This window comes from Lactuca sativa, chromosome 3 (assembly GCF_002870075.4).
Source record: "Lactuca sativa cultivar Salinas chromosome 3, Lsat_Salinas_v11, whole genome shotgun sequence".
NCBI classification, from domain to species: domain Eukaryota; kingdom Viridiplantae; phylum Streptophyta; class Magnoliopsida; order Asterales; family Asteraceae; genus Lactuca; species Lactuca sativa.
This window is the reverse complement of record NC_056625.2, coordinates 308186155-308207731: the sequence shown is the minus strand read 5'-3', so window position 1 is coordinate 308207731 and position 21577 is coordinate 308186155. Positions and strand designations below refer to the sequence as shown.

The 21577-nt window shown below is 38.9% G+C and overlaps 1 protein-coding gene and 1 non-coding gene across 3 annotated transcripts; both read left to right on the top strand.

The window, feature by feature from the left end:
* The first annotated feature begins 4434 nt into the window (after positions 1 to 4434).
* LOC111880799 (ATPase GET3A) lies at positions 4435 to 9308 on the top strand. Of its 2 annotated transcripts, none has more exons than XM_023877215.2 (7): positions 4435 to 4862; positions 6161 to 6285; positions 7158 to 7308; positions 7778 to 7888; positions 8108 to 8246; positions 8519 to 8634; positions 8900 to 9308. In XM_023877215.2, exons 1-7 carry the CDS (start codon positions 4602 to 4604, stop codon positions 9080 to 9082), a joined length of 1086 nt encoding a protein of 361 aa, XP_023732983.1. In that variant the 5' UTR covers positions 4435 to 4601; the 3' UTR covers positions 9083 to 9308. The 2 variants fall into 2 exon arrangements, with proteins under 2 accessions (XP_023732983.1, XP_052625564.1); XM_052769604.1 differs by lacking the exon at positions 4435 to 4862 and adding an exon at positions 5451 to 5457.
* Positions 9309 to 9973: 665 nt separating this feature from the next.
* Positions 9974 to 10054, top strand: TRNAL-AAG (transfer RNA leucine (anticodon AAG)). Its single transcript has one exon. It is a non-coding gene; the product is annotated as a tRNA-Leu (tRNA).
* Positions 10055 to 21577: the final 11523 nt, after the last annotated feature.

Genomic DNA, 21577 nt, shown 5'->3' with positions numbered 1-21577 from the left:
TCTATGAGCCAGGGATGTTATTGAGCAATTGAGATGGTTAGTGCTAGATTGGTATGAGATTTGGAACGACTAGAGGCAGTCGTGATGAGAAGTTCTTGAGTAGTTCATCAGAGGTTCAGAGTACATGAGGTTGATTGATTTCCTTAAGGGGGAATTATCGGGCGTTGTGTAGTACTTTCCTGGGGCAGGTGCGATTTCGCTGGTGAAAAATAGTTGTGGGTTGGTTGTGTGCTAATTGGTGATGGTTCGAACCCTAAGTGGGGGAGAACCGGGTACAGTATGTAAGAAAGCAGAGATTTGTCAAGAGTAGTTATAAGTGGAGTATAGAGATCTTCTGTAAGAAATCATGAGACCAGAGATGTCGGTGATCGAGGAAAGGGGTCAGAGTGAGTTAATGCGGGAAGTACTTGATGAGAAGGATGAATGTCTCCACGGCAGGTGTTTGGTGTTGTTGCAAGTAGATAGAGAATGATTGGGCAGCCAACTCCCGGTTCGGTATGTGTATCCTTGTTTGAATTTTGAGCGGTGGAAATGAGTTCGGAGAATTATCAGCGTATTTAGTAGCGTTAGCGTTTTCTTGTATTCCAATTGAGAAATTGGATACACCAAGATTGCAATTTGGAAAATGCAGATCTAATTTTGGGATTCAGAGGAAATGTATTATTGTGTCTATATGATGCTTGGGGCAGGAGATCAGTGGTTGTGGCAGGATCTTGTGATGATCTGTTGGGGTATTCTGAGATATTCGGGTATGATATCTTTATTTCAGGAGTTACTCGTGAATCTTGAATTGAATCGACTTGTGGTATATCAGGTATCTATGGATCTAGTGGGAGCCCTTCGAGTATGGGCATCCAGGGAGATTATTTGAGAGAGTGGATTTTCGCAAGGGTGGGCATTTGTTATGTTGATTGCCTCCAGAGTCTGTGATGGATATTCGAGTCGTAGTACTCACTATTCAGAGGGTGTTGTGATACTGCGGGGAGCCGTAGTACTCACTAGTCAGAGGGTGTGTGATACTGTGGGGAGCCGTAGTACTCACTAGTCAGAGGGTGTTGTGATACTGCGGGGAGCCGTAGTACTCACTATTCAGAGGGTGTTGTGATACTGCGTGGAGTCGCAGTACTCACTAGATGGCAAGAGAATGTGATGTTGGAATGTTTTCCGAGCAGTGTATGAAGTGGAAGATTTTTGGGTTTGAGTAGCCCTAGTATTGAGTCTTTGGAGCCTGGATGTTGAATCGGGGGCGAGACTGGGGTCTCCGTCTCTGTCGGGAGATGCGGTGAGATGCGCAAGGGATATGCGCAGCAGAAACCAGAGATCAGGGCTGAGACGATCCTCGATTGGATCGTATTCTTCTCGCATGAGGAAACGAGGATTTCGTGACTTGCGTGTCACTGGGCAAGGAGAGTGGTCACGGGGGAAAGGTTAGTGAGATGTTTGGATCATGTTATGGGAGACCTTTGGAGGCTCAGCTGTGGAGTCAAAAGCTGACCTGGTGCTTAGTCTCGAAGAGGGATATGAGAAATGAGCTAGAGCTTATCATGAGGTTGTCTGAGGACACCCCAGAGCGAGTGAGCGATTCAGACGCTCGAAGTCATGCTTCGGGCATGTGTATTAGATTTCGGAGGAAGCTGCGGCACGTAATTATCCTTGGTTGAGTTGTCCTATATCAACAGCCATCATTAGTGCATTGGTATGCCGCCCTTTGAGCTGTTGTATAGGAGGTGGTGTCGGACCCTCATTTGCTGAGGAGAGGTAACGCATGGACCCGAGAGTCCTTGCGAGCAGATCCAGAGCATGTGCGATACATGGAGTAGTGACAAGGTTGTCAAGTGGATTTCTCTAGGTAAGGGAAGAGAAAGGTATGTAACCCCAGAAGGGGGGGGGGGGGGAAGTGTTGGTTCACGGAAGTGAAGGTAGTAGTGTGAATGGATGATTTAGAGTATGAGGGTTGAACGTGGTGTCCGTTACAGTGGTATGGAATGACATCGTGATGAGATGTCTGCTGAGGACGCGGAAGGGATTCCACGGGTGTAGAGCCAGGAGGCTCGGAAGGGATCCAGGGAGAGAATCCTGGACTCTCAGTGTGATTCTGATCAGGGTATTGGGTATGTATCAGTGGTTCATCCTGGGGGGATGTTTGAGGATATCATCAGTGTATCGGGTCTTCCAACCTGTGGGTGTTGGGGCTAGTTCAGCATGTGTATGTGATTGCAAGAGGAGAACTCGTGAGAGTTTCTCTGAGAGTGAGAATGGGTCTCTCAGTCGTTCCGGAATGGATAGAGTGGGTTTTGCATCGGGGATCCGGTGGTTCATGGTTTCCTAACCCTTATGGGTCGAGTGATCGTTGAGATTTAGAGCAGAGTTGCATCTTGGGTAATTCTCGGTTATTGAGAGTGATGATCAGGGGTACAGTCGATGCTCGGTTCGAGATGGTGATCAGGACACCGTGAAGGAGGGAGAAAGTATGTTCGAGTTTCGATATTTATGCCTTAAGAGACCTGGGCCGGTTAAGGCCCGGTGGAGCGTTGTGGGAATACCCTTGGAGTTGAGTTGCTGTAGGCTTCGAGGGCGAAGCCTAATATAAGTGGGGGAGAATTGTAACATCCCGAAATAGCAAGAGTAGAGTTGAAGGGCTAAAAGTGTTATTTGGGAAAGAGCGACTCGGCGAGTCCATGGATGGACTCGGCGAGTAGAGTCGCGGCTTGGTCGCGTGTTAAGTAGCCGACTCGGCGAGTCGATGAGATGGACTCGGCGAGTAGGCGCTGAGTGGAGAAAGCCCTAATTCTCGGGGTTGAGCCCTATTTAAAGAACATTATATCCTTCCCCCAGCCTCTTTATTCCCTCTTGAAGTCCAGAAACCCTAGAAATTGTGATTGAAGAAGATTGGAGTGTATTTGGAGCATTGGAGGAGTTTGTTGAAGGAATCTTGTGAGATTAAAGGCTTGGGGCAAGGGGCTTTGCTTGGATTCGAATTTCATTGCAGTTGGGGCGTCCATTGGAGGTAACATCTCGTTCTTGGATTGATTGTATGTTGTTTCTTCATTTTGGGGTTTGTGGGATCTAGTCTATGGGTGAAATTGGAAGTCTAGAGGTTAGATCTGAGGTTGCTACCTCAGATCTGAAATGGAGAAGAATCAGAGAGCATGAAAGTCCCTATGTTGGACTGTTTAGTGAAGCTTGCATGTCCCAAACCCTAGTTATAAGTGAATAAGGCCTAGATCTCTTTGGATTCACGTAAAGTTGGCCACTTTACGTGGTGGATGAGTTGTATGAGACTAGACCTATGTTTTGGATCATTTGCATGGCCTGGAATGCTTCTGAGTGGATTCAGACCGGTGGTACTCGGCGAGTCACATGAGTGGACTCGACGAGTTGCTTGAAGATGAGCTGGAGCTCGGCGAGTTGTATGAACAACTCGGCGAGTAAGTTGATGATAGTCTTAGACTCGGCGAGTCTGTTCTTGGACTCGGCGAGTCTTGTCGAAGAGTCCCGATATTCCCTGGTTGAGTCGAGAATCGGTGAGTCAAGGGATGACTCGGTGAGTTGTGTGCGAGTGGACTCAGAGTTGTTGGACTCGGCGAGTCTCGGAGTGACTCGGCGAGTTAGGTCGCGGATTGAGTGAAGTTCTGATTATAGGAACTCGGCGAGTCATAGGGTTGACTCGGCGAGTAGGGTCAGTCAGGGGTTGACTTTGACTGAGGACTTTGATTTTGACCAAGGGTTGACCATTGACTTTTAGGGTTTGGTCAGCGATGTGGCCTTTGGGCCAAGAGAGGGGTAAAATATTCTTTTACCCTTAAGAAGGTGCATTGAGAGGATTGATTCTAGTCTCGAGAGTTACAGTCATGAGAGTTTTGCCTTACGTGTTAGGCGGTGGCGAGTTCGAGATTCAAGTATGGAGATATCTGCTTTCTGCTTGCCAGGTGAGTCTTCTCACTATACTTTACCTTGAGTAGGTAACCAGAGTTATGTGACAGAGTATTTGTATGTTATGTATCGTTATGTAACTTTTCAATTGAAACGGTGGTTGTAGTGAATGAGCGACTAAAATGAGAAGATGAAATAATGAAACCATTTAACTAGATATTAATATAAATTGTAAAAAAGTTAGATGAAATGATAAAAATATTAAAAATAACAACCTATTATGTGGACAAAATTAAAACCTTATTACCCCTCTTTAAATTACAACCATGTTTGTGTAATATATAAAAAAAAGACTTTAAAGACCTAATATGAACAAAATTAAAATTTTATTATATTTTTTAAACGATTATAAGAACTATCTTGATGTATGTAAAAGAAAATAAAAAATAAAAAGTGAAAAAAAAAAAATGTTAATGTAAAACCTTATTATAGTTAACCTATCCCACTATTGACCTTCCGTATAGAACTTTCTTAATTATCATTTATCCCGTAGAGCCCATCAGTGTAGATCTATCCCCGAACTAAACTAATCACATCAGAATCATCAAAAACCCATCACCAAAAGTCCAAAATCACCACCGCTTTCTCTCTCTCCCTCTCCGATTTTAAGGGTTTCTGTAAAATTACTGAAACTCAATAATAAAACAGAGAGAAAATAAGGGGTAGAGATGGCTGGACAAGAAGAGATACCAGAAGGGACGATTCGCAATGTATTGGAACAAGAGAGTTTGAAGTGGGTATTTGTTGGTGGCAAAGGAGGTGTTGGGAAAACTACGTGCAGCTCAATTCTTTCAATCCTTTTGGCTTCTGTTAGATCCTCTGTTCTTATCATCTCAACTGACCCAGCTCATAATCTCAGCGATGCTTTCCAACAAAGATTCACAAAATCTCCTACTTTGGTTAATGGTTTCACCAATTTGTATGCTATGGTTAGTCTTATGCTACTCAATTTCCATTTTTTTAAAGTTATTGATTCAATAATTGTTTGAATTATATCAACTAGGTTGCCCGAATTCTAAAAATCGATATGCTGTATTTTGGTTATTCATTGAAGAACCGTTATATTGGTTGATGGGTTCGCAATCTTGTATGCTATGATGCGTCTTTGCTGGTTAATTTTGCTTTTCCTGATTGATTTTAGTATTTGGAGTTTATATGGGGGAATCTAGGGTTTATGTGAACTTTGATTAGTCAATTATCAGAAAGGGGTAAAAGAGATTCAATCTTGTTTACAATGCTTCATTGTGTTTATTCACTGACTTGAGATGTATGTGAACTTGGTTGCTCAATTTTTAAAAGAAGGTAGAAAATTCAAGCCTGTTTACAAAGATTGAGAAAATCATAGTTTGTAGATAACTCTTTAGACTAGTTTCACATTTATCGGTTAATTCTAGTGTTTTGGGATCATTTGAACTTGGATGATATATGGTTTAGTAGAAGTTTATATGCTATGATGACAATATTTACGATTATAACTTGTTGATTTTGTTTATCCAACAAAACTTCAGCATTTTGTATGCTATGATGAGTCTTTGGTAATTAGTTTCAAGTTTCATGATCGATTAGAATATTTAGAGTGTATGTAAAAGTTGATTGGATTTAGCATCTACATGACATCTATTTTCAACAAATGGTTATTAATATAAGCTACAACAATGGTTATAACCATATCTTTTTTAATGCTCCTTCTCCCAAGACTTCATCTTTAGTTAATGGGTTCATGTTTCTTGATTGATTTTGATATTTGGGATTAGGGTTATGTGATCTAGGTTGAATTAAGGGTTCATAGAATGTTTTTGGAAGGAATGAAATCTGTCAAACAAATAGGAATCTGTGACACGTTTGGTTTGTAGGAAAAGGAATGGACTTCAAAATAAAATTCAACTACTTATAATAATTTTTAAATTTTTATTTAGGGAAAATTACAGAAAGAACCATTACATTTTAAAAAATCTTGCGATTTAACTACTTATACTTTATCTTTTCAATTCAACCATGAAATTTTCACACATTTTTAACCCTTTTGACCTGTTTTGGTTCAAAATGGTTAATTTGGAAAAATAAAAAATGTCTGAAACATTTATGGTTTGATTGGAAAAAAAGTAAAGTATAAGTGGCTAAACCTCAAAACTGCCCAAAATATAATGGTTTTTTTCTGTAATTTGCCAGTTTAATTATATTTAAGTATTTTTTATTTGCTAAATGAGGGTATTTTGGTCTTTTACAGGAGGTGGATCCCACTGTGGAGCCTGAAGAAACCGGTAGTTCAGATGGAATGGATGGTTTTCTATCTGATTTAGCAAATTCAATTCCTGGAATTGATGAGGCTATGAGTTTTGCTGAGATGCTAAAGTGAGTATTGTTTTTTTTTATACTTTTAATATAATTCAGAAATATAACAATCAAAAAATGGAAATGTACTTTCACTGATTAATTTATTATAAATTAATAACATCCTACTTTAATGTCTTCCTAATACAACATCACACATTATAGCAATATCATTCATATACAAACTTACAAAGCAGTTTTCATTGCTATAGTTGGATAGATTTTTCAAAATATAATGTTCTAATAAAAAAATTAAAAAAACTTAAATTACAATATTGTATAATAGAAAGAAATGTAAATATGATGTCATAGTGCATTGCTATTTCTTGTACATAGGCTATATAGCCCTTGAGAACATTAGGCTATTAGGTTGGACTTATGATTTAGCTTTAGTGGATGTAAATTACTACATTGTCAAGATTCAAGAATGTGTTTTGATATGCATTTTTCAAAGTGGTTATTGGAACTTAGAGAATGAAAATAAGATTATCTATCTGTTGATTAAAGTTAGGGATAGTTTGGTCATTTTGCATTTACCATGGCATTCAGAACAAAAATGGTTTTTCAACTTCAGTTGCAGAGACTCACGTCATAAATTATGATATTAAATCTTGTCAAACTGCAACAATCGGCTTTACTGAAGTGTCTGTTTGTTGTTAAAAATAAAATGACTAAAATACCCTCCAAGACAATAAAGTAGAAGAACCTTCTATCGTAATCGATTTCTAATCAACCAATTAGGTGCTCTTCTCTTCATATTTCGCAAGGAACAAAAAATCTTCCATTTGTTATGTGACTTAAATGTTACTAGTATTTATCTTTATTGTTCTAAAAAAGAAATACTTTTTTTTTTTTTTAAAAAAAAAAAAAATATCTATATATATTAATTTTAGGTTGGTGCAAACGATGGATTACTCAGTGATAGTGTTTGATACTGCTCCAACTGGTCATACACTTCGGTTGTTGCAATTCCCATCAACATTAGAGAAAGGTCTTGCCAAAATGATGACTTTAAAGAGTAAATTTGGTGGATTATTGGGTCAGGTATTATTTATTTTTCATTTTTAAAAATTTAGCATTTTTGTTTTGCTAAATCGTGGGAAAATAATAAAGATATGATAATAAGTGTTTAAAGTCGTGTTTGGATGCATGTTTTCTACTTGATTATTTGGTTATTATGATTTGAAAAGTTTCTGATTATTCGGGGCTCAAATTTAAAAAATTGATTATCCAATGGAAAAGTACTATATTACCCCTCTTTGTAACTATGAGTTCAAGAGTTCTTGTGGAAGACTAATAATATGTTGTATCTGGAAATCTGGAATATAGATGGCAATTTTTATAAAGATTTTTGGTAAGTAGTATGTGAAAAGATGATATTATAATCGGTAGAAAGTAAATTTTCTTATCAAGGAATAAACTTTTGTGTTTCTAAATGAAGTTATTCAACAAACATATTAATGTCCTTTTTGGTCTTTTTTAATTAACGAATTGGTGAAAAAAATAATGGCAGATGACTCGTATGTTTGGTGTTGGAGAAGAGTTTGGTGAGGATGCAATATTGGGAAGGCTCGAGGGTATGAAAGAAGTTATTGAACAAGTCAACAGACAGTTCAAAGATCCGGTAATCTGCATATATTTTAGTCAAATGTCTAAAATACCCTTGAGTAGTAACAACAATAGGAGAATCTTGTAATGGTTGAATAAAATTTAACATGAAAACTCCCAAAATGGATGTGTTGCAAGATTCCTATTAGAAGCAACAAGAACAGGAGCATAATGTAGTAATTACTGACCATGGGCAAATAGGTAATTTAACATATCTTTACTTTCTCTATTGCAGGATTTGACAACTTTTGTATGCGTTTGCATCCCTGAATTCCTCTCATTATATGAAACTGAGAGATTGGTTCAAGAACTCACTAAATTTGAAATCGATACACATAATATTATCATCAATCAAGTGCTTTTTGATGAAGAAGGTACAATTTTATTTAAAAAAAAAAAGTTATGGTTTTATTTATCTTTTTACTTGTGTAAATGAGACACATAAAATGACATATCCTAATTAGAATCTTGAAACAAGGGTCAACCTACAAGTTGTAGCAAGTTGATGTTGTTTCAATGTTTTTTTTTTTCACACAACAAAAGGAATTTAAATGATGCAAGAGTAATTTAAATATCTTAAAAGATTTTTTGTTATATTGTTCATGTTGTTGTATACTCATGAAGCTTACATTGGATTTTATTTCAGGTGTTGAATCTAAATTGCTGAAAGCTCGAATGAAAATGCAGCAAAAATACCTTGATCAATTCTACATGTTATATGATGATTTCAATATTACAAAGTTGCCATTGCTTCCTCAAGAGGTAAATATTTCTTTACTAATTATGTGTTTGGATTTTTATTTTATTTTTTTTAATTAATAACACAATATATAATATAATGTACTACTACTCTGTTGAAAAAAGATCAAATGTTTGACTTTTGAGGGTTGATGGACAACTTATTTATTAACATTAAAGGGTACAACCTATGATTACAAGACTTTCAAAAGTTGACCCTATTTTCTTTTTTGTAGTATTTGATAAACGAAAAAGGGAATTGACTGATCTACCCTTGTGTTTTTGACAGGTTTGTGGAGTGGAAGCATTAAAAGATTTTTCACAACATTTCTTGAAACCATATAAACCTTTGTTTATTCGAGGGACACTAGAAGAGATAGAGATACGAGTTTCAAGGCTTCAAGAGCAACTTAAAGAAGCCGAATCAGAATTAGAAAGGGCAAGAAAAGGGAAAAAACCTATCAACAGTTGAGGAATTAAAATGTTATGATATGAGAGAACAAGAGTTTTATTTTATTTGGATGTGATTTTTGTATAATTTTATTTGATTTTTGTTTTGTTAGATCTATTTGTGGTGTTTTTTTTATGGTTTAGATTAATTATTGAAAGTAGATGGTAAAAAAGTCATGGAAAAATTGTCTGGTTTGGGATCACGACCTTTGAATAAAATGCAAGAAATAGAAATGTATTTTAAGACATTGTATTTTTTGTTTATTTTATGCTTTTTAACATTTTTAGAAATTGTACATTCAATTAAGTATGTTTGCAAAAAAAAAAAAAAAAAAAAAAAAAAAAAAAAAAATCTCATGATGAAGTGGATGATTCTCCAAACCAAGAGTATGTTTCGCAAAATTAGTGTGCATAGATGAAGCTTAAACTATAAAAATAATTGGCAAAAGTAATTATATGCTTGAAAGGTGTAAAATTACATAAAAAAAATAATAATAAAAACTTTCAAAATATATCTTAATTATGAAAATTTTATTCTAAAATAAATAAGTTAAACTCATATTTTCAAAATAAATCTTTTTCATTCGATTTGATTTTTTTTCAAAGTTAAAAGCTGGATATAAAATCTCTTTTGCTTTTATGGAGAAATTTCTGAAAAGAAAGAAGGAATTTTAAGTGTGAAAGCGTTAAAATATGAACTTTCATGCTATAATTAAAAGAAAAACAGTACAAAATTTTAAGTGTGAAAGCGTTAATTTTTTATGTGGCATAAGCATTATATTTTGCGTGGACGTTTTTGTAGAAAATTGAGATGACATAAAAGCCATGATCTTAATTGAAATCAAGAGGTTACACATTGTTACATATTTAGTATCTAATTATTTAAGTTATACATTTGATCTATAAGACATGAGTTGATATGGCCGAGTTGGTCTAAGGCGCCAGATTAAGGTTCTGGTCCGAAAGGGCGTGGGTTCAAATCCCACTGTCAACATTCCTTTTTCTTTTCGTTTTTTCTACTTATAGACTAGTCCTTCAGTTAAGACTTTTGTGTGGTGTTTAGATGTAATTTTTAATTTTTTTTACAAACAATCACCTTAAGAATGTAATAATGCTTTAAAAAAAATGGATTTTCATTTTTTATTTATTTTTAGTTTTACAAAACAATCACGTTGAGAACGTAATCATGCCAAATTACTCCCTAAGTTTGAGAATTTCATTTTGGTATTTGGAGGTGCATTTTGAAAGACTTATCGTGTTATTAGATAATCAGAATCAGATAATTACTTGTAATGAAACTTGATGCAGAAAGCTAATTAAGTGATTACATTTTTATTTAATACTTCACTTTATTGTAATTGATACGAAATTACTGATTATTTGACTTTATAGAATCTAGTAATCATAATGATTTAATGAAAACACTAGAAGTTCATTATTAGGACTTCAAGTCACAATAATTAAATTGATAAATTTCATAAAACACATCCAAGTTATACTACTATGACTACTTCTAATAGAAAACCAATCATAAGAATGTAAAAAAATACTATCAAAAATTGAGCTCCTCTTCATCTTAGTGTTTTGAAACACAACACTGTTTCTGAACATCCATATCATCCAAATTGACGTAAGCATAATGACCTCAAGCGTCGCGCCTTCTTCTTCACGTGGGAGGAAGTAAAGGAATCCGCCCACAAAAATAAATCTGCAACACTATTGAACAGAGGGAAAGGAGGATCAATCCACTTAAACACTCTCTCCAAACTTCTTTTTCCACTTCACAGTGTACAAACACATGATTGGAATCTTCTACTTGAGAGGGGCAAGAAGGGCATAACAATGAAGAAATGTCAACATTTCTCTCTACTAAGTTTACCCGAGTAGGCAGTCTATCCAACAACACAATACTGAAAATAATCTATGGTAATAAAACATGATGCCTAAAAGAGAGTTTGATGTGTATGTAATTTTTCTTGTGAAAATGCTTTAAAAATGCTATTCAATGGAAATGGTGATTTTATGCAAGTTATAAAAATGCAATATATGGAAAAGAGTTGTTTCGTTTGACACCAATTATTTAAAAGTGTCCATCTTTGTAAGAACATGGTGTTTTTTTTATGCAAAAACGATTGTTTTGGTACAAAATTTAGATTAATATACACACTTTCATCATTTTATCGATTTAATTACATATCAAATATTTTTGTAGCGATAAAACTATTATAATTTTTGACAGTTAGAAAAGCCATTTCTTCTAGCTACTTGGGGGACTGAAGACGGTATCGCCAAGCTAGTTAAAAATTTAGTTGACAATGCAAGACTGGAGCAACAAGATAAAAAAGAAGAGTACATTCAGGAGAAAAGAACACCGGGCAGCACCAATGTCAGACAATGTCTTCGTAAGGTTGCCGATGAACATTTTACACCAGCGGTGAAAGTTTTTTGTTCTTCGGGGGTTGCTCCATTTGGGGGTGATACCACGAAGGCATTGGAGGATAAGCATCCATACAAGCCACCGCCTTCCATGCCCAACACCATATTTTCAGAACCTCCCCTGGTTGTGGATGTTGACAATGTCCTTGGGGGAATTAAATCCTTCCCTAAAGGTACCTCGTGTGGGAGGGACGGGTTGAGAGCTCAACACATTTTAGATGCCCTTTGTGGAGAAGGTTCGGCTATAGCCAAATACCTCCTGCGTGCTATTACTTCTGTGGTTAATCTATGGTTAGGGGAAAGATGCCCTTCGAGCTTGGCAGAATTTGTTGCCTCTGCTCCTCTCACGCCGCTCTTAAAACCTGACAAGGGAATATGACCTATTGCAGTAGGTACTATATGGAGACTTTTGGTTTCCAAGTTGGCCATGAAAGGGGTTGGTAAAGAAATGGCCAATATCTCAATGATTTTCAATTCGAAGTCGGGGTGTCGGGTGGCGTTGAGGCCATTTTACATAACGCCAATAGGTTGTTGAGTGAGCGCCACGATGACAAATCTCTCTCCATGCTTACCGTGGACTTCTCTAATGCCTTTAACCTTGTTGACAGATCCGCATTACTTCATGAGGTTAGACGGAGGTGTCCCTCTATTTCCTTGTGGGTAGAATTCCTATATGGTCAAGCAGCAAGGTTATATCTAGGCAACACACATATCAGGTCTTCTACTAGGGTTCAACAAGGAGACCCCTTGGGACCACTTCTCTTTGTCATTGTGTTGCACCCGCTCTTGTATAAGATTAGAGACAATTACAAGCTTCTGCTCCATGCATGGTACTTTGATGATGGCACACTTATCGGAGATTCGAAGTAGGTGGCCAAAGAATTGGGCATCATTACGGTGACTGACCCAAAATTGGGCCTTCAACTGAATATTAATTGATGAGCTATAAAAACTCTTTGATCGATTAGATCTTCGTAACTAGGGTAAGTAAAGAACATAAAAAGTAAGGAAATAAAACACAAGTATGGATCACAATGAGTCGAATGATTGGATTACTCAATCCTCAGTAGAGCTCGACTAAGAACTTCCGCTGTAGAGGACTTCTAGGGTTACAAAACAAGAATGACGAATATACTTGAAAATACTTCTCTAATCGTCTCTAATCATTACGTTCTAGGATGCATGCAAGCATCTATTTATATTAAACCCTACAAAACTCACGGATGGACAGGCCCATTCCGGAGATAAACATTGGACTAGCTAACGAGCCCAATAGACGCAACACTAAGCTGGACCTAACAATCTCCCCCTTTGCGTCAATTTGGAGCGAGACTATTATTTCTTCTTGCTTGGTCCAGCAGTGGGAACCTTCTTTGTTGTATCAAACAGACGTGAGATAAGTGCAAGGATAGTCTGTCTGAAGCGAATGTACCATTGAATCATATCATCAAAGTACTTTTTATCATCCGCTGTGTTCTGCTTGCACCGATGGATGATCCCTAAGACGTGTTCCAAACAAGCAGTGGTGTAGAGATGTTTGTCTGCCAAGGCGAAAAGACATTTCTGTCCTTCGTTTCTGGTAAACATGACGGAGTTTCTCTTTGGGTCAATCTTCCCCATCTGCATCATGTTGAGATCACTGGCAGAGCCAACAGGAGATAGGTAGGCTTTTTCTTGAATACGCTCGCTATCTCCTGATCCATCAGGGCAACTTCCATGACATAGCATACAAGCATCCTCTTAAAGTGGTCGATGATCGGACCATATTCTGCTTCATTTGTAAGAAGGATGTTGTGCAAGATAATCCAGTCATGGGGATTAAGGTTGGGAAGATCTGCAAGTGAAATGGCATGTTCGGTCTTGGCAGATCCCTGTAGTATCTTGAACCGAACGTTGGTGAAGTTGCCTTCCCTGTACGGCTTTAGGACCCGAACATTGACGATTTTCTGAGCGCTCCAAGTTTGGTATTGTGGTTGAGCTGCCCTCCGATAAAATTCGACTAAGTCCCGATCAACCTTTGGATGAGGATGAGGGAACTCAACAATGTTGGCAAAGGCATGAAAAATAAACGCCTTTCGGGTCAGTGACATATCGAACTGAGAGTCGATAGTGTTAGAACGATCTAAAGAGATCACGGGTTCTAGCCACAAGATACTGGGTGTTTCGATGGCTTCTTTAATCAGTTTCTCAAGAGTCCAAGGAGGAAAAAGAGTTTTCCTGCTCTCAAGAAGGTCGTGGGCTTCTTTCTGTCTCCTTTCGGCTTCTTCAGCCTCTCTAGCTACACGAGCGTTGATGTCATCCTCTTTATCTCGACCTTGCTTCTTCAGAAGGTCGGCAATTGTCTCCTTATCATCTTCATCGCTCTCATCAGCAATTTTCTTGCCCTTGTCTTTTACACCGGAACCTGAGGCTTGGCCTACTGGAGGAGGTTCGGTTGTGTGTGTTGCTGTTGAAGTAGGAGGCAGTTGAGACACATTCTCTTTTTCTCCCCCTTGTTTCAGAATGGACACGAAATCAAGGAGCCCTTCAATTTTGCTCAGTAGAGAGAGGGCGGGAGCAAGCTTCTCTGCAAGGTCACGCCTCACAGAATAATTGAGGATCGGGTCATGTGCTTCAAGGATGTTTGAGATAGATGAGTGGACATCCGAAACACACAATTTAACCACCTCTCTTTCAGATCGAAGAGACTCAATCTCCTATTGAGAGTTGGAGAGTTGAATACTCTTGACCTTCAGAGCGGTAGTCTTCCTTGCGAGAGCATCCATGAGGGAGTTCTCAGCAGCTAATTCTTTTTGAAGCTTGGAGAGGTGCACCTCAATGGTTGTTCTGAAAGCTGAGTTGTTGTTAGAAATAGTTTGACGAAGTGAAGTGAACGACTTCAGCTCTGATGCGACTAATCTAGCTAGCTGGTTGACAATGGGTTCCAGCTTTGTCCTGGCGGCGTCAGCATTTTCCTGTAAAGATTGCAACAAGGAAGAAGCATCAGTAAATAGTTTATCGACTTTTTCGATCGCTGCCTCACAGGCTTTGGTTGAGGCATCAATGGCTGCAGTGGCGGAAATCAAGGGAAACTTGATGAGCTTTGGAAAAAGCATCAACAATTTTCTGAATGGCAGCTTCAGAGATGGAGGACTGAGATGTAGAAAATGAGGTGATGAGTGAATCGATTTTATCGTGTAGCTCCTTGAGATGCCTCTTTGTGACTGGAGCATCGTCATCATCGTCACTCTGAACTTGAAACGGACTGTAATAGACCGAATCGAAGGTCATGTCCTCCCCGCCAAGGAGTGGTTCTTCACTCTCTGCTGCATGAGCAAGAGAAGATGGTGGTGGTGAAGTTGGAGGCTCGGTAGTAGTAGTAGGTTCGGGTTGGGTGGTATGTTCGGTTGTTGGTGTGGGTTCGGGTGCTGAGGTGGATTTGGGTGCGTCAGTATGAACCCCCGTATCAGATACGTTGGTTCTTACTTCTACAATGGTGGTGGTTGCTTCGGTAAATATGGGAGGTGGTATTGGGATGGAGGTGGATGGTATTTGAGTGGTGGAAGTTATGGGGGGAATAGAAACAGGAATTGTAACTGGTGGAGAGGAGATAGGAGAAGTAGAGAAGTGAACTTCAGGGGTAGGAGATCGTGGTGGAGTGTTACCACGAGGAGAGTCTTCAGAAGCAGAACTCTCTTCCTCAGATTCGCTTGAGGATGAAGCGATGATCAGCTTACGCCTCGGTTGGGTTTTTTCTCCTCTTCTGCGGTGGGGATTGAACAATCTTGGTGGTTTTTCTTTTCTTGGGAGATGGGCCTTTGACTCCCTTTGCAACCTGTTTTTCTTTGCTCTTGTCACCCTTCTTTCCTCTTGGGGCAGGCTTGTCAGCATCGTGAATTGACTTGAGCATCTCTGGAGTAAGCTCTCTCGGACCAGAGCGTCGGAACTCCTTGTACATTTTAATAATCCGGCTGTCGGCAGGAACATCACCATACATTGTTTCCGGAATTGAACCGTTGAACGAAAATTTAGAGGCATCGGAAACAATGATCTTCGTGGTATGGAAAGTACCAATCGAAGACATTGGAGCACCAGCAAAAATGGGGATGTGGTACTTGTCCATCACCCATTTAGTGACGAGAGTCCAGAAACAGGCGTATGAAATCTCGGAATGTCGAGAAGTGGAAGACAGGCTCTAAATGAGCTGTTGCCAAAGGACTGACCCGTAGTCCATATTGATACCGTTGTAGATCCCGTACATGATCGAAATGAACAGACGACTTGCCCCGTCTGATCCAGCATTTCTTTCAGACAGCCCCTTGAAAAGCACTGTAAACATCCCATTCCACTGAGGGGGCAGGCACGATTTCTTGAACTTCGTGACTGTGGTCAACACCTCAGTATACCCCATGTTGTAGAACATGTTGAAAAGATGACCCATTGGAATGGTTTCAGGGTTAACCCTCGACGAATCAAGTTCAAACCCTAACAATGAGCAGAATCTCTGCTTGGAAATCGACGCCTTGTGCTCGAACACGTCGAAGAAAATCCGGTCGACGACCTTGTCGTAGTGAGCAGTGGCAAAAATCTAGGACAAGAACTCCATGGGAACTGCTTCAGCTCTGGTAAGAGCAGGAGCGATCGGCGAGTACTTCAGGCATTCGATAATTGGGAACATGAAAGCGTCGTATGCTTGAGGAGTAAGATCAAAGATCAAACTATGCTGGGGACGAATCGACAAGATGTGTGAAGTAGCGTGAACTGATGAAGAATTCGCCATTGTTGTGAAGAAGATGGGAGAGATGATGAACAGTAGAGTGTTGGAGGATTTTCTTGCTCTCTGGAAATATGGGTGCAGTAAAGAGGTAAACAAAGGTTTACGTTACCTTTTATACTGTGGGTAAAGGAGAGAGAAGAATCTTTCCCAAATCTTCGAGTGAAAAACGAAGGGTTTTTCGGAGGCGATTGACGCGTGACAGTTGTTATTGTCGATGATTACGCATGAGAGAGAGTGTCAGTCCTGATTTACACGCCTTCCCATCAGGCGCCATTTTGAGATGAAACGGTTCCAATTCGCACGCGTGGCCTTCTTGCGCCGTTTGAAATCAAATCGATTGGACTCCCTCCTGAGTCAGCATTTTGTCATCTTATCCTTTTAGAGTTAACGACATCTTTAAAATAAAATCACCCACGTGGATCAATATTAACCACAACCCTTTTATAACAGCCAATCCAGTTAAAATGCCTTGTAATTAATGAAACCAGAATTTTGGAAAATCAAAAAGATTTTCGTGCTGAGTGTGTAAAAGAAAAGGAATAAAGCAACACTGTTGAGGGATTATGTGATGTCAATAAAGACACAAAACAATGGATCCCGGGCACGAATCTCTTCCTTCAAAGTCAGGAAAGACCTTAAAGTGTTTGTGTGGTTTCCCGTTGAATAACGATCAGACACTTATTAAGAAGTGTTGAAAGGCTTCTTTTAATTAGGCTTATTTAGGTGGCTTTTGCTTCAATTCAGAATTCCTAATCTTGATATAAGACAGAAATCGAACGAAGTACTTGTGAGACCAGTGTAGTCTGTTGAACAAGTAGGTTGGAGATAATTTAAGTGGCAAGGTAAACTAATGTATGTAAAATCTCAAAAAAAAAAAAAAAAAAACTGGATTCCAAGGGAAGAAATGTTATGGGATTTAACAAGTTCATAGGAATCACTCAAAAGAAAAATAGAGATTTCACATTGTATCCCCATTGATAAGTCCGTCAATTCATTAGTGAAAGCTAGAGCAAGTTTATTGTTCACCGTCAATGCATAGTAGGTATTGAATTGTGGGTTTCACTTAGCACGTAGTGACACGAAGCTAAGATCATGAACACAGAAATTGTGCAACCATAAACCTCAGCGGTAATGTCTGAGAGTCTCAAGGGTTACGTTTGTGAATCGAATAAGATGGAGAAAAGTAATGTAGATGGTGTAAAGAAACCAAAGTACCTCTACTGTGAAAAATAGGGACCAAGCAGAAAACTCTTATCGCATGTGAGAAGAGAGTTAGGTAGCTCATGATTAGAATAAATATGAGAGCCTAATTGGGAAGACAAGGTTTGTTTGTACCAAGTCAGTAAGGCTATTATTCAGAATCAGGTGAGGCTTTGGACACATACAACAACATGCTTCTAGGGACACTTAACTAGTGAAATGATTTTCCCACAAATAGACATACAAAAAGATAAGAGCCAAAATCAAAATAAAATAAATAAAACAAATAATAAAAAATTATTTTTGGAGTTTTTGAATTTACGAAAAGAAAAAAGAAAAAATATTTTTGGAATTTTTGATAAAAAAGAAAAATAAGACATAAAAAAAATGAATACAAAAAAAAATGTTGGAACTGAACCCGAGCGTTCAGTCTATTTCGGTTGAGAAAAATTTTGGAACCGAACCCTAGCGTTCGGTCTATTTCGGGTGAGAAAAATTTTGGAACCGAACCCGAGCGTTCGGTCTATTTCGGTTGCCAAAAAAATAAGTTTGAAAAAGAAAAGAATTTTGACAATAAGATAAATAAATTTGAGAAAATAATACAAAAGAATTACAACCAAAGAAACTACCTTTGAGTGATAAGCGAAGATCGGATGATACGACCGAACCCGAGCGTTCGGTTCATTTCGGCATACATGAGACCCGAACCCGAACGTTCGGTCTATTTCGCTTCTAACTTTTGATCTTGAGAAGTAATCTTTGGTACTGACTCCGATTCCATCATTCCTAGCCATTGTAGAATTTTGTTGAAAGAAGCTTCAGGAAGAGCTTTGGTGAAGATGTCAGCCAGTTGATCAGTGGTTCAAACAAAGTGAATTTCGACGTTCCCATCTTCCACATGATCCTTAATGAAGTGATACCTCAGTGCTATGTGCTTAGTCTTGGAGTGTTGCACTGGGTTATGACAGATCCTAATTTCACTTTTTGAGTCGCAATATAGTGGGATCTTTTTCATGTTGAGTCCATAATCCCGGAGCTGGCTTTGGATCCAAATCACTTGAGATGTACAGGAGGCAGCTGCGATGTATTCTGCTTCAGCTGTAGACAGAGATACACAAGTCTGTTTCTTTGATTGCCAGCTAACCAACTTCCCGTCAAGGAATTGGCAGCCTCCAGTGGTGCTTTTCCTGTCTAGTCCACAACCTGCAAGGTCTGCATCTGAGTAGGCTTGAACGAAGAAACCTGAGTTTGATGGATACCATAAACCGAGAGAGGTAGTTCGTTTCAGATACCAGAGTATGTTCTTCACTGCAAGCATATGAGGTTCACGAGGATTCGCCTGAAATCTAGCACAGTAACAGACAGAAAACATTATATCAGGCCTGCTAGCAGTAAGGTACATTAAAGAACCGATCATCTGGCGATATAGCGTAATATCAACTGCCGGTTTATCCAAGGATGGTGTGAGCTTGGTGCCGAATGCCATTGGAACTTTAACTTTTGAGTCTCCCATCATGCCAAATTTAGCAAGAAGAGTGTTGGTGTAAGCTTCCTGGTTGATAAAGGCCTTCGGGTCCCTGTCTAATATTTAAACCAAGGAAAAAGTTAATCGGACCCATTGAGCTCATTTCAAATTTAGTCTCCATCAGCTTTCTGAATTTAGCTGTTAAGCTAGGATTCGTTGAGCCAAAGATGATGTCATCGACATAGATTTGAACAATCATAAGGTGGTTACCTTCCTTCTTACGAAAGAAGGTTGGGTCAACCGAACCTTGTTTGAATTTTGACATCTTTAAAAGCTTGGTTAGCGTTTCATACCATGCCCTAGGTGCTTGTTTCAGACCGTAAACCGCTTTGTCCAGAATATAACAGTGATTGGGGTACTTTTCATTGACAAACCCAGGAGGTTTCTCCACGTAAACGGTTTCTTCAAGTTCTCCGTTCAGAAAGGCGCATTTCACGTCCATTTGGTAGACCTCAAAGTTCTTATGTGCAGCATAGGCCAGAAATATTCGAACAAATTCTAGCCTTGCTACTGGAGCAAAAGTTTCCTCATAATCAATTCCTTCCTCCTGGCAGTATCCTTTCACCACTAGACGAACTTTGTTTCTAATCACATTGCCTTCCTTGTCCATTTTATTTCTGAAGACCCATTTGAGACCAACAACTGAGGTGTCTTTAGGAGTGGGGATGAGCCACCAAACCTTATTTCTTTCGAACTCGTTGAGTTCATCTTGCATAGCTTGAACCCAGTTAGAGTGATCAAGAGCAGTATTTACTGTCTTCGGTTCAACTTTTGAGACGAAAGAGTTAAACATGCAGAACTCTACTTTTGAGAATAGAGATGCTTGCTTTGCCTTCAGTTGAGATCGGGTCAAGACCTTTTCCGAGACATTACCCACTGCCTGTGAAACGGGATGATCTCTGGTCCACTTAACAAGAGGAGGGTAATTTGGATCATAGGATGGATCCAATTCAACATTCACCATTTCTTCAAATTCAGATTGGCTATCATCGTGAGCCGAATACATGGAAGAATTTAACGTTCGGCTTCCTGTTGTTGATGATCTCATAAGGAGTAAGAGTGAATCGCTTATTGAGATAGGATCTGTTCTGCGTAAAACATGCTGCAACAATAGCATCAGCCCAGAAATATAAAGGTAGAGAAGCGAAACTTAGCATGGTTCGGGCCGCCTCACACAAAGATCGGTTTCGTCTTTCGACAATTCCATTTTGTTGAGGGGTGTAGGGTGCTGAAAAGTTGTGACTGGTTCCTTTTTCTGCCAAAAAGTCTTCAAATTCTTTATTCTTGAACTCCAGTCCATTGTCGCTCCTGATGTTGCGAACGACTTTCCTCAGTTGCATTTCAACCTGCTTAATAAACATCTTTAGCTTGAGAGTGGCCTCAGATTTGTGCTTCAGAAAAAACACCCATGTAAAACGTGAAAAGTCATCAACGATAACAAGAATATACTTGCTACCACCAATGCTTCGATAGATGACGGACCACACAAGTCAATGTGAAGTAACTCAAGTGGTTCAACAACTTTAGTGTTTATAATGGATGGGTGACTTTGACGACTCTGCTTTCCCATTTCACACGCAACACACAAATTTTCTCGATCAAACTTGAGAAATGGAAGACCTCGAACATGCCCTCCGGTGACAAGCTTGTTGATATCCTTGAAGTTTAGATGGGAGAGCCTTCGGTGCCACAACCAGCTTTCGTCAGAATGAGCTTTGGATAACAGACATATAGCTGGATTTCCTTTGATAGGTTTGAGATTGAGAGGAAACATTTCGCCTTTGCGTTCTGATTTGAGAATCACCCTTTTTGTTTTCTTCTCTATTATTTCCGAACCCTCATCGTCAAATGAAACTTTAAGACCGATACCTCCAACAAGCTGAGATACACTGATGAGGTTATGCTGTATCCCTTCAACGTACACAACCTTTCTAATTGTGAAGTCTCCATTTGTTATCATCCCATAACCTTTTATCGTTCCATATGAGTTGTTCCCGAACTTAACATTTCCACCATTTGGAAGAGATCGGAATTCCCTCAGCTCTTCCTTCCTTCCTATCATGTGACGTGAGCAGCCACTGTCAATATACCATTCTTCGTCGAACTGCTCGTCACTAATAACCTGCAAAAATTAAGCAGATTTAGGAACCCAAAGTTTCTTGGGTCCACGTGAGCCTCTCACAGGAACAGGAATAGTAAGAGAAATGTCAGCAATATATGTTCTTTTTATTAAAGTTGTTTCATCTTTCTTCTTAATAGTGAATACTTTAATTTTGTTAGGATTTGTTACATTCGGTTTGGATTCAGGTTTTGGCGTTTGGGCCTTGGACTGCTTTTGATCATTCTTGACTGAGGAAACCTTCGATTTTCCTTTCAAATCTGTTGAAGATTTTGGATTTTGAGTTTGAACAGAATTGGGTTTAGAATGAGGTTGAGAGGAATTAGAACGAGAGAATTTGGACTGAGAAGTTTTCTTGACTTGAGGTTCTAAGTGACCCTTTTGTTTTTGGTCATTAGTGGGACCGAACCTTGAACTTTGGTAGCTTTTGCTTTCGGAACCGAACCTATGCTTTCGGTAGCTGGTGCTCTCTGAACCGAAC